The sequence below is a fragment of the Pyxicephalus adspersus genome, chromosome 3 (genome assembly GCF_032062135.1).
Source record: "Pyxicephalus adspersus chromosome 3, UCB_Pads_2.0, whole genome shotgun sequence".
Lineage (NCBI taxonomy): Eukaryota > Metazoa > Chordata > Amphibia > Anura > Pyxicephalidae > Pyxicephalus > Pyxicephalus adspersus.
This window is the reverse complement of record NC_092860.1, coordinates 54,174,084-54,186,816: the sequence shown is the minus strand read 5'-3', so window position 1 is coordinate 54,186,816 and position 12,733 is coordinate 54,174,084. Positions and strand designations below refer to the sequence as shown.

Genomic DNA, 12,733 nt, shown 5'->3' with positions numbered 1-12,733 from the left:
ACTTCAAGTGTATCCAAAGCCATTTGATAGAATAGAATATAATAATAATAATAATAGAATTTATCAGGTTTTCATTGCCTTCTCTGCCCCTGCTGCATAAGATTCACCCTATTTGTCCTAGAGATCCTGTTACAGAGATAGAAAATCCCAAATTTAACATTGTCACTAAAACCGTATTGTAGGTGAACTTCAATGTAGCTACTTTTTTTGGTGAATAACAAGTCTAACAAGTAACTTGAAAAAATCTGGTCTCCTAAATTACATTCTGGGATAAATTATGTTATTATTTATTTTTTTTAATTGGTATTTAGCTATGTCTTTTCAAAGCTCATACATTGTTTTACCCTTTCCTATGTTATATACATTTGAAAAAAAAAAAGTTACTAATCACCTATATAGCTCTATATAAGTCTACACTATACAAACAGAATACAAGTCTATGTAGTTCCTTACCGTATCAATAAATTACCTTTAGTCATGATAAAATCCTAAAGCTCTGACAATTACTACCATGGATATTACTGTACCTTGCACATGACTTTCACAATAAACTTGCATGAACTTATCTTTAAATCTTATGCACTGTAAAAAAAAGTAAAAGTAAAAAAAAAAAAAAACACATTGCCTAAATGATGTCTTTTTACATTTTACTGTAACAATATACAACTAATTGACTGTAAAACCATCCATTCTATGACTTCTACATGGATTTTAGGCAAGCACTCCAACTTCATAAAGACAAAAAAGGGGGGAATTATGCAGACATTGTATTAGCGATTCAAAGTAAACTTGTTTTACTTTGATCTTTTTAATAATCCAGTCAGAAAACATGGCTTTATTATTTAATTATAGCGATTGTATGTATTATTTTACATAAACAGATAGTTAGAAAATGTGTCATTATTCTACATAAACAGCTCGTAAATAAAATACGGGCAAATGCTAAAAGGAAGAATACACATGGAGGGATATTTGTGTAATTTCTTGGAATGCAGGCGTTGTCCTATCCGGTGTCCCCTATCTATCTGCTGCAGTATCTGTCAGAGTTTCACTCTGCACAGAAAAGACAAAAATTCGTAGAATAGAAGAGTCCCTTTACAGCAATGTTATAACAACAAGGTGGAGCAAACTACACCAAAACACCGCTACTAGGCGATTACACTGCAGTCTCAGGAATATTAATACTCAAAAATAATTTAATCATTTTACACATAAAACTTGTTGATTTTAAATAGGTCTCCCTTTCATTAACCTAAATTATAATTCTACATTTCTGCTATATTTCTATAAAAAACAAGAATTAAGATTAAGTATTCATTACTTATATGACCTTTTGTTATGCCTTTTCACCCTACTTAATGGGAACTGTTCATATTTGTTCCTTGCTATGAGAATCTGTCTACAAGTGACATGTTTGCTCAGATACCACATTCCATGTCTTCAGTTCCTGCATGGCAGCAACAAAAATGGTAATATTTACAATCTGCTTTAGAAAATCAGCTTTGAAATGTGCAAAACAAATGGAACTGTTTCTGGTAGTCATATTCAGGACACTTTCTTCAAAGTTAGGTTAAGGATGTTTCTGAAACATAAAACAAAGTTAAACTCCAGCAAAATACACAAACAAGGGAGCTGTTTTCCTTGCTAAAAGTTTGCTATTTTTCTGTCCATCAAGTAAAGCCCTTTGGCAGAGCAGGGGACTTACTTTTTCTCTACTTCAGTTGAGTAACATACAGGTTTTGTCCCTCCACCTGCCTGTTACTGGACTGTTTGAGGAAAAGCAGCAGACCAATTGTAGCCCAGATGAAGAATAAAATGTGTTGGTTTATATCTATTGTAAAGATAACAGCAATACCTACAGACTCAATGACCAGGTTTCAGAATGTGTGGCTAGATCAGTATTTTCTGAGAGGTTTTGACCAGTCAATACTTCTCCTGTATTTTGGTTATTTTTACTGGCCTGGATCCTCTTAGCACTGGCCCTGATGTTGCTCAACCATTCATTACCTTTCCTTCCTTTGAACCTTCCCCTCAATCCCTGGACCTTCTCTCTTGTATTGTGTCTTTAGTACACCTAATCTTTCTTTTTCATAGTAGATTACGACCAGTTGCTGAAGACCGGCCCACTGGAATATTGACAGTCCTGGACAGGGAAGAGTATACAATTCATCCAAGTTTCATGCTATGCACAATGTATGATCCCAAACTGGGCATTAATGAATATTCTGTCCCTTTTATTGAAAGTGGATCTTCTCTTTCACATTTGTGATGGATGAACTTTGGTTACATTGTTACTGTCCTTTTCGAAAATTTTTAAATATTGTACTACACTTTTTATACTTGTAATAATAAAAATCTATTGAAAAGGAAAAGCAGTGGACTGGTGAGCTAATCTATCTACCACTTAAAGTGGATTTAGCATCACATTTTTAACATCATATAAAAGGGTGGGGTATTTTTTTTAAAGTTTTTTTTTTAACTTTTATTGTGGAAGCCCCTCCCCTCCTATCTTTAGACTAAAACGTAAACCTGCAGCCTCCTGGGATACAAATGTCACATATTCTAGGAGGCTTGGGGCTGCTTTTCCATGTGTGCTCAGTTTTTTTTTTTTTTACATTTTCATGGAGAAATGTGACACGGTCTCACACCTGTACTGTAAAGGTAAGGGTTTTTTTTCTAAATGAAAATCTCGCTTTAGGTTCTCCATCTATAAGAATACTGGTCCAACTGAAGCACATAGGTTTGGGTTGTTGAGCCGTTTCTCTTTCTCTCACAGTAAGCTCTACTTCAAAGAATGAAATCCAAAAACCTGGACCTTTTTTGGATATTTATTTATCAGGTATTATATGGAGAAAAAGCTACTCTTATATGTGTCTTCTACATCTACCTGATTTTAAGCTTCAAGATCATTATAATGAAGCAGTTAAAAACAAAATATTTGTAGTACCTTATATTTTTCACTTTTTTTCTGGTTACCTAAAAAGAAATGTAAAAATGAGTCTAGTCCACATGAAGTATACAGGTAAGAGAGCTCAAATAATACAGAACATATATTGAAAGACATTCTCCACTTTTTTCCCTTGTTCTACCTGTACTACACCCCAACTCACACTTACTATATACAGTAGTGAACCTCCAGAGGTTGCTAGGGGTTCCTTGAGCAATGAGTACTTTTCAAGACACTTACCACAAACACCAATGATCTTTTTTGGCTACCTGTATAGGTGACATTCTTCCCACTGACCACAAATCTAATATACTTTGAGCTGTGGGTATAGTAATGAAAGCAAGGGTTCCATTAAGACTTGAATGTATAAAGGAGTTTTTTTTTTTACTTAATTGACTGCATGCCAGTCCCAGGCCCGTGGATCACTGGATAGTAAGGCTAGGGTTAGGGTGGCAGCCTTGAAGTTGCACTTTTAAAAACAAAATACAAAAACAGATGTTGCATAGAGCACGTTGTGATCTGGCCTTAGGCATGAATGACCCAGCAGTGTATAAGTGAAACACTGTAATGACCCAAGGGTAGAGAAACCACAACTTGGTATAATTATTCACATTTACAGGCTACAAGTCTAACAATACAACTAAAACTGTATACATTTTTACTGTCTCAGGAATGTAGCAGATCAAAAGGCTTGGAAACTAATAAACAGTCTATGTCAGCCACCCTGTACCACAATATACTTTAAAGTGACAACAGCATTTTAAAGCTTATGGAGCAGCAGTGGGAAAGGCATTGTGTTACATTTTTATTAATATCAAGTAAACTTTTGTAATTTTATAGATGTACACAGCCATTGATAACAACAGCTGAAGTTTTATTCAAAAATAAAAGTAAGCCCTCAGTAGTTTATAAGTTTGGAAATTAATTTTGACAGATGTCTTTCTGTAACACAGCCTTATTTTTTAAGTCAAATGAAAATTTGTCCAATCTGTAAACAAACTAAGGGGATGTGTACATTGATCCCTCCGATCAATGGGAATGCAAAGGCAGCTTTAAGCATGTTAGAAGTAGGCCAAATATAGACCAGAAACTGTTTAAATTGGATTTAAGATGCAAGCGCAACATACCTGAAAGTATGCTGCATATACCTCTCTACACACTTTACAATGTTTCCCAAACTTTACTCACCTGTGTACCATGATCACAAAGTGCGACAATTCTAGAATCACATTTTCCATGTACTTTTGACAGAATCAATTTAAAAAACTTGCTACCTGGCACTTCTGTCATTTTTAGGCTCTCTTATTTTGGGCACCCACTGGGAATGAGGATCCAATATTTCGAGACCCTGTGACTTGATAAATGTAAAATCAGAACTGGGTGTAGAGTTCCAATTTAATCACTACTTATCAATTTAATTTGAATTTCTGGAGATCGCTCTAGTTGTCACATTTTCTTAGGATGCCTCCCACCTGCACAGGGCTTTAATTGACTGCTGATTGACTTTGAAAAACTTTGTTTTGGTAAGGGAGTAACATGACATAAATTGTATTCTATTCTTTACCTAATGCCACACCATCAGACTATGTGCCTCCATATTTGTGGGCATGGGAGTCAATAACAAACTTGGGCAGAGGGATAGGCCCACAGGGCCTCTATCAGTGGTAGGTTTCAGGAACTTGATTTTAAAATAGTATCTAGGTGGTAAAGGACTCCAGGGCTTATATAGGTCATATTACTTTTTCTCTAAAGATGTACAGTATAAGCAATCTGTGCCTAAACATCTGGTCACTGTGGCTAGATCAAGTATCCCCTTATTTTGAAAGCAACAGACACCCCCCCCAACAGCCATGCTGCTGTGGCTACGTCACATTACTGAGATCATTCATATGGAGGACCTCACATCAGGTATTTGGGGTATGCATATCCAGTTTTTTAACACTTGGTTTAAACAGTTAATTGAGTGACCTGAATACAGACGTTATCTAGCTTCCGGAGATTCAAAAGCATCTAATTAGAAGTCTACAGGGATAAAATATTGGGTCTGATTCTCTTCATATTTTACTTTTTTTTTAATAATAGTAATATGTTTATTCTTGTCATACAACTTAGCTGTTCGTCTTAATACTGTTTTCCCTAAGTTATCTTACTGAAGTCTGCAAGGCCCCTTTGTGAAAGATTGTTGATTTTCTGTTTGTTGTTCTCTTTTTGTTTAAATAAAGAATGTTATAAAAAAATTAAGTTCTGCCTTCAGCAAAATGAAAAATACATTGAGATTGAACCTATTTTACCAGGCTCACATGTTACTTGCTATTGGCAGCTGAGACTATAGTTAGTATATTCTCCACCATTAAGCTCTACACACACCACCTGCAGTAACAGTAAATTCCACCAGTGGTACACCTTCAACACTTTGGGAACAGATACTCCTATATCCATGTTACCTAAAACATATGTGTAAAGGTCTTGTCAGTCTGAAAGATGTGCTGCCAGGAATATGCACACACTACAATTTGATGGATTTTTTTAAATAGCTTATAGCTTGTCACAGAATCACAGAAATTGTCACAAGCGTGACAAAACAAGTCTATTTTCTTTTACAGTTTTTAATTTGATCTATTCGAAATCCCAAAACAGCATATTATTTTAAACAAATTGAAGCTGACCTTAAGTTCCTTTTGGCTTCCAGGTAAACAATAACAACACTATGTTTGTTTTCCTTAAAGCTGAACTCCAGGCCAACCACAGAATAATTACATTATTGTATAGTGTTTTACCTGCCACAGGTTTTTTTTGCTCTGTTCAACTGCTCCTGAGGTTTGCACATCTCTACCACACAGCCCTGTCTACCATGGAAAGTTACCTGAATTATTTACAGGTCTTCCTCCCAAGAGGCAACTTACTGATGAACTTGCCTCTTGGATAGTAACACATCCTGTGCTGCTTCTTCCTTTCAATCCCTAAGCTCTGCTGTACAACAGACTGTAAAAGGCTGGGGCCAAGTCAAATCCAGGTCCTTACATTGCTTTCAGTTAAAAATAAATACATTATAATGATGTTTTGATTACAAAGCTTCTTTAATGTTTGCCAGGAGGTCATCTTTAAACCGTTAAGGCACAGTGAAACAGATATAACATATAGTTAAATATAATAATAGGATGTTTATTATATTTAAATATTCCAAAAATTAAAAAAAAAATGAATAAACCTATTTCCCAGCCATGAAACAATGAGGAATGAAATACTGGAGTAACAAGCTCAGGCCTACAACATCCCCACATTTCTTGGAGGGCTTTTATTAGGTGTATATATTTAGCCTATTGCTTTTGGTTGATGTACGGAGGTAATGGTTATCGCAGACGAGGGAATAATCTGATGAACAGAATCATGCTGATAAAGGTGAAGCAGACAAAGATTAACATGATCCATAGGATCCAGTTGACAGACTTCTTGGCGTGTTGCTCCAGACGGTCTGATTCAGTCTTTAGTTTTTCAAAGTTCTGGTCCGCTAACTTCATGGACTGGGTAAGTGTCTGAAGGAGATGAAACATTCTGTTAGTGATCTCAAACAGTTTATGTAGGAAAAACAGGCCACCTCCTACAATATTCAAGATATCCAAGGAGTAATATGCCCTCCTCCTCATTAGGGAAAATGGAAATATAGTTTTATTATTATGTTTAACCGCCTTGGCGGTAATCCAGAGTGTGACTTAGGGTTAATTTTACATTTCAAAAGCAATAACCCAAAGCCACACTCGGGGTAGAAAAAAAATCCTACCTGCGCCCCTCGATCTTGTGCATCCTCAGCGATCCCCGGCTGGCTACTGAATCACATCCCCGGTGTGATCGATGTGATGCGCGAAACGTAATTTTTAAATAAAGTTAATTTTATTTATAAAATTATTTATAATTATTTTATTATAATTTATGATTTGTGTTTCAAACTTTATCATACCCGGGAGTTAATCCTAAGAATTACAGGCCTAAAATATTAAACAACAAATTTCCACGCAAAACAACATACCACTTTTGACATAAAAATATGGACATAATTAGAACACCAGGGGGGTGTTCAAATGTGTGCAAGTATGTTCAAATGTGTGCTGTGTACCTGGTTGTCCTGTTTAATGACATTTTGTGCTGCTAATGTGTTGCTCTTAAGATTCTGGGTCAGTCGCAGCATCTCCTCTGCTAACTTTTCTTGCATGTTATGGTGATGCTGTAACACTGCGTCAAGCTCTGCTTCTGACTGCTTGTCATTGGAAATGGAGCCCCTAAAAGAAAAATTAATTTTGGATTAGCATGGCATTTAAATGTTTAGCATTTACCATAACCATTTAGTATATTAATGAGCAATAACATTAACAGATTCTTACTAACTCCACACTCCAGTGATGTCCATGGCCTTCCCATCAGCCAGCGCTAGCAGTTCTCATCAGGCAGAATTACAATGTCAGTCTGCCCATTTCCTTTGAACCCATCCTGTCATATTAGCCCGTCTCAACCACACCAAGCAGACTGGGCTCACAGTAATACAAGTCTAAGAAGTGCCTACATGAATGATGCTTACCCTAAATGCATGAACATAAACTGCTGCCACCAGAGAAAGAAAAGAAACATGACCACATGACTAGGGCAAAAGACTGCAGGAAAAGATTTTAAAAGGGATTTTAATTTCCAGGGAAACGGGGAAATGTTTGAAGTTCTACTCTGAGGTCAATCTGTACTGTTAAGGTTTTGTGTCCAGCTTGGACATTTTATTTCCAACAATCTAACACTAACATTTAGTATTATGATGGCTTTTAAAATCAAGAACCAGAATACCACTAATAAAGACCAAGAAAATCTTTGTGAAGCTGATGGATCCAGATTTGGAATAAAGGCGAGGATAGAAGTTTGCAATTGTCTGGGAGAGGAACACTGACTGACAAAACAATTGAAATATTGTAATATTGTCTTTAGTATCAAACATTTATTTACACAAGTAACACTATTTTTCTGGATAACACCCTGTTAGCCTCTTTAAATATAGTCACAAGACAATGACTATATAACAAAATTACAAACATCACTTTCAGGTAGCTGCACGTCAAAGTAATAAGTAGATCCAGAGATAGGGGAAGACAAATTTATCCATATATATTCTAAAAAAAGATATAAAAAGGAGGGGCCAAGATTTTTTTTTTCTATGATTTAAAATAGAAATAGGGCCTTACATTTAAAAGTACAGCAGCAAAGTTTTTTAAATGACATAACTGCCATGCCTTAGTGAGGGAGTTAATTCATTCTCGGCAGCTGGGTATGCCTGGATTCTAATGACATTTCAGAAAGATTGCGAACAGGCAGGTAAGTATGTTTATTGCTGAACAGACATCACCGGTCCCTTCTGCAATAATCACAGCCTGCCTACTAATTCCTACTTTTAAAGTATAGTTTTAAAGAAATAATGTTGATTAGTGTAAATTAGAATTATTACTTTTTACTGTAAGTCCTGCCTCTACTCACATAGATACATGGTTTCCGCTATATTACAATAATGCCGGGGAAATGTAGTCTGGCATTTATTGTTCATGTTTCTTTGGTTGTCACTGTCACATCTGATTGACCTTCCCAATTTCTAATTTTAGTGATGAGAGGAATAGCTGTAATGTAGCAACAGGAGAGTACGGGCACAAGAAAAATGTCAATGGCTGAAAGCAAATGATGTCAGCAGCCCTGCATAATATGTAAGTATCTATATAAATATATAAGTACATGCCAGAACATCTATTGAAACAATATCTGAATGATACCCACTTCCTTTTTCTTGGATAGCCATCACCCGAATCTAAAAAAGTAAAAGCAGAAAAAGGAAGTTGCATTTAAGCCCACATTTTTAAATTACATAATAAATAATAGCTAATAAAAAAGTCTACTCAACAGAATGTAAAAATAGAACAGCATGCAGTGGGTTTTCATAATAACTAATTAAAGCTTTTAAAATTCTGGTGTAAGCACAGGGAGATGTTCACAAATACCTTTTTATAAGTGCCAATATAAGAATATCTTTACTAAACTAATAAACAAACTTGTTTCCCGGAGCATGGCGTGGTTTTGTGTTTACATCCTGCTTTGCCATCACTAGGAGATGTTTGTTTAGGATGGGGCACCTGCTTTGCATTGTGATATAATATGCAGCTTTAATTCCACAGTAAAGACAACGAACAGGGCCAGGGAACCACAGGAAAAGTTGCTAGAAACAGGTCTTCTCCAACTAAAAAGGCATTTTTGTAAATGCTGAATGTACAAATACAAATGTATATTTCATAGTGAAAGGGCAGATATAATGTAATATAGTCTAGTATCCAAGGTTTTCTTTTTCTTAAACTAAATTTAAAGTAGATAAAGCTTACCAGTAGAAGAGGTGGCATTCTGTAAAAAAAAAAAGAAGGAATAAAAAAAACCAGAAAATCATAAAAGAGCATAGCTACACACAAAGTGATTTGCAATTTAGATATAATAATACGGTATATCAATTCAGTATGTATACATAGGAGTTTACAATGCTTTTTACATTTCAAAGTTATTATAAGAACAGTTGCAGCTTTACAAAAAATAAATCAGCAATTCAGATGTCAGAATTCATATCCCTCTTTAATAATCAGCACAATGTAATTTCAATCAAATATGCAAATAAATACATTTTAAAGAGCTACTCCAATCCTAACTTCACTATTCACATTTGTACAGACATACCTCCTGTACTGAAATTGCTTACCCTGATTTCACTTCACACTGTTAGCTTCTTACATTGTGCATTAAAGGCTGCAGCATGTCAGACGGAGCCCCCTTTTATGTCACTGATCTACCCTTTATTCACTGGGTTTTAAATATTACAAACATAAACATTACCACATGTTGGTTTTTATAAGGGGCAGTAAATATATAAAAACAGTCTGCTTAGGAACTGCCACTCCTACAGACACACATGCACCACCAAGGCATTTTGATGTTTGCATAACTCTTCTCAAGAACTAGCGCACTGCTTGCATTAGGGATAAAGGCTGATGAGAGGTGCATTAAGGCAGGGTACTGTTATGTTTTCATAATGCCCCTCCAATCAGCCAAAATGCATTGCCTGGAAAAGCACAGAGACTCCATGATACATGGTGGCTCAGAGTTAAGCACTATTTCAGCTCCAGGTCCCAGGTTCGAATCCGGCCAGGACAATATTCACATGGAGTTTGTAGTTCTCCCCGTGTTTGCATAGGATTCCCCCAACATTCCAAAAACATGCAGTTAGGTAAATGGCTTTCCCCCAAATTTGACCTTAGACTATATGAAAGACATATAACTATGGTAGGGACATTAGGTTGTGAGCCCCTCTAAAGTACAACTAGTGACATGACTATAGACTTTGTAAAGCGCTGCGTAATATGTCGGCGCTATATAAATGCTGTGTAATAATAATAATTTAATGTTTTATTTAAACATTTCATCAGTAGTTCCACAAGGCGGAAAGAAGAAACCAGGAATGGCAAAATATATGTAGGTATACCAGGTTTCCAGCAGTTTTTAGAAAAGAAAATTAATTAAATTTATTTAATCTAATATTTGAAAATGAGCAATCAGAAACCCCAAACAATGAAAATATTCTACTATAATGCAGGCAGACGTTACAAGGCCTTGTCTCTTATTCAAGGTTGTCTTGTGGAAACAGCTTAGTTGTTATGGGAATCTTGAAATGTTTCTTCATATTTTATTGTTGCTACAGTTCTGGCCTTGATCATTTTTAGGGTGTTTTTATGCAAATTATTAGCTGTTGACAAATTATTGTTAGAGGAATGTTTTTCTTTCTAGGGTATTATCCACTTCATAACAAAATACTGAGCCGTTGTGATTGACAAGTAGAATGGATTTTCAAAACTTTTTGCAAATTAAAAAAATTCTACCAATGTCACTATACAAGCTTTACATGTTTCTTTCTCTGAAACAGGAAACAGTTTACAGTCCTTATCCTGTATCCTGGAGAAGAAGTCCAATTACACACAACGTTAGGACTAATGGGTAAGACAAAGTTATGAAAAATAGTAAACTTAGTAGTTGAGTATCTACAACCAACCACATCGATTCTAAAATAAAAGAAAAAATCTTTATAACCAAATGCTTGTGCCTGAATTGGATAAAAAATGCTTGCCATCCAAAGGAACACGGTATTATAAATGTCTTAGATCGTAAGCTCTTCTGGGCAGGGTCCTCTTCTCCTCCTGTGTCACTGTCTGTATCTGTCTGTCATTTCCAACCCCTATTTAATGTACAGCGCTGCATAATATGTTGGGACTTTATAAAACTGTTAAAATTAATAATAATAATAATAATAATAATAATATCTTCCCGTCGCCCTTTTCTAGGTCTCTACAATATTCAGGAATTTTTAGGTAGTAATTTTTTAGGGGCAGATTGGCTCCCTACCTATGTATTGGCCCCCACCCGATCAGGTTTTCTGTGTGAAGTGATGTTTAGACTAAGTTAGGCTAGACTTGCCAAGGTGTTCTTCTATTGCCAACCCATCAATCAGTTTATTCTGTTGCATTTAGTAAAGCTTTTCTCCTGCATTCTTTTGCAAAGTATCACAATCCAGACTCCACCTAATCTGTGTACCTAATATGTCTGGCATCTACTCTAGTTACACATCTATTTAGCCCAACCAGGTGTCTAACGGTTTTAGAACCAACCCCCCCATACACACTTTTTTCTGCAAATATCCTAAATTTGCTTTTATTCCTGTAGGAACAGTGGAAAACATGCAGTTAACTTTACAATGAAAGTATTTTGCATTTCCTTCACCAAAGGGTAGTAATACCTATCACTGACAGGTATAGCATATGTCTCAGCTAATTCAGAAGGGGTACACTTACAGCTGTCAAAGTATGAAGGCTGAATTAGCCATATAACTCAACCAATCCAGCCAGCTGCACTGACATCAATCATGTAACCCCCTGTAAAAGGCAGAGACAGGCACACCCATGTGGCAGCCTGTCATTGGATGATATAGAGCACAAGCACTTTTGCGGCTGAATTCTTAGATAATTTTATCAAAGTTTAAATTGATCAGATCCAAGTCGGAATTGACTCCGATCAAAGCTATCAGACAACCACAACAGTCACGTAATAGATAGGTACATAGTAGAAGCTGGTACTGTTCAACGAAGGCTGCAATATACTTCTCGACAGTACTATGACTAAGAGCCATAACATGTTTTTGTTCAGTTGATGTTTAATCTTGGATGCAGATACTGTTTTTGTCTTGTAATAAAGTTAGCTCAGTATACTAGTACTCAGTCTCACCTTAAGCCTGTCTGAACTTGAATTTTCCTGAAGGAAAATTTTGTTAATAATGTTTTTTACATACTGATATAGTGCTGGCTAATTATGCACCTGGCTTTAAAGAAAAGTAATGTTAAGTTTATTTTTTGTTAATTTATTGTTCATAACTCTAATATAATCGTTGCGGTCATTACCAGGCCTGTTGCAAAAATGTTGAAAGAATATGAGCAGTGGAGTAATCAAAGGATTCAGGCAGTGGTGTTAGGTAGTGTAAATATCACATTTTGCACATCAGAGTGCTCAATTGGACATTTTAGAATAGGCAATACATTCCCACAACAAACAAAAAATTAAAAAGCCCTATGGAAAAAGGAGTACCAAGGTGCCAGCGTGACCCATAGGCATGTACTTTCTTTACATTTAAAAAAATGTATTGAAAAGAAAAATCGTACGCATAATCATAATCTGTTTTGGATAGTT

At 35.7% G+C, this 12,733-nt stretch overlaps 1 protein-coding gene and 1 long non-coding RNA gene across 4 annotated transcripts in view; one reads left to right on the top strand and one right to left on the bottom strand.

Moving 5' to 3' along the window:
* The first annotated feature begins 2,560 nt into the window (after window positions 1–2,560).
* LOC140326251 (uncharacterized) overlaps window positions 2,561–12,733 on the top strand; it is a 65,916-nt gene continuing 55,743 nt past the window's right edge. Inside the window, exons 1-2 of one of the 2 annotated variants that reach the window (XR_011919806.1) lie at window positions 2,561–2,661; window positions 8,575–8,673. This is a non-coding gene — a long non-coding RNA (uncharacterized lncRNA). Of the gene's footprint in view, window positions 2,662–8,574; window positions 8,674–10,700; window positions 10,994–12,733 lie in introns of those variants that run through there. The other variant, XR_011919807.1, reaches the window with a different exon arrangement.
* The window catches only part of USE1 (unconventional SNARE in the ER 1), a 29,217-nt gene continuing 22,489 nt past the window's right edge, over window positions 6,006–12,733 (bottom strand). For both annotated transcript variants that reach the window (XM_072404681.1, XM_072404682.1), the window contains 4 exons: window positions 9,340–9,358; window positions 8,744–8,774; window positions 7,059–7,221; window positions 6,006–6,480 (listed from right to left, as the gene is read on the bottom strand). In XM_072404681.1, the coding sequence (XP_072260782.1) occupies window positions 6,298–6,480; window positions 7,059–7,221; window positions 8,744–8,774; window positions 9,340–9,358 (396 nt within the window). In that variant the 3' untranslated portion in view covers window positions 6,006–6,297. The remainder of the gene's footprint in view (window positions 6,481–7,058; window positions 7,222–8,743; window positions 8,775–9,339; window positions 9,359–12,733) is intronic.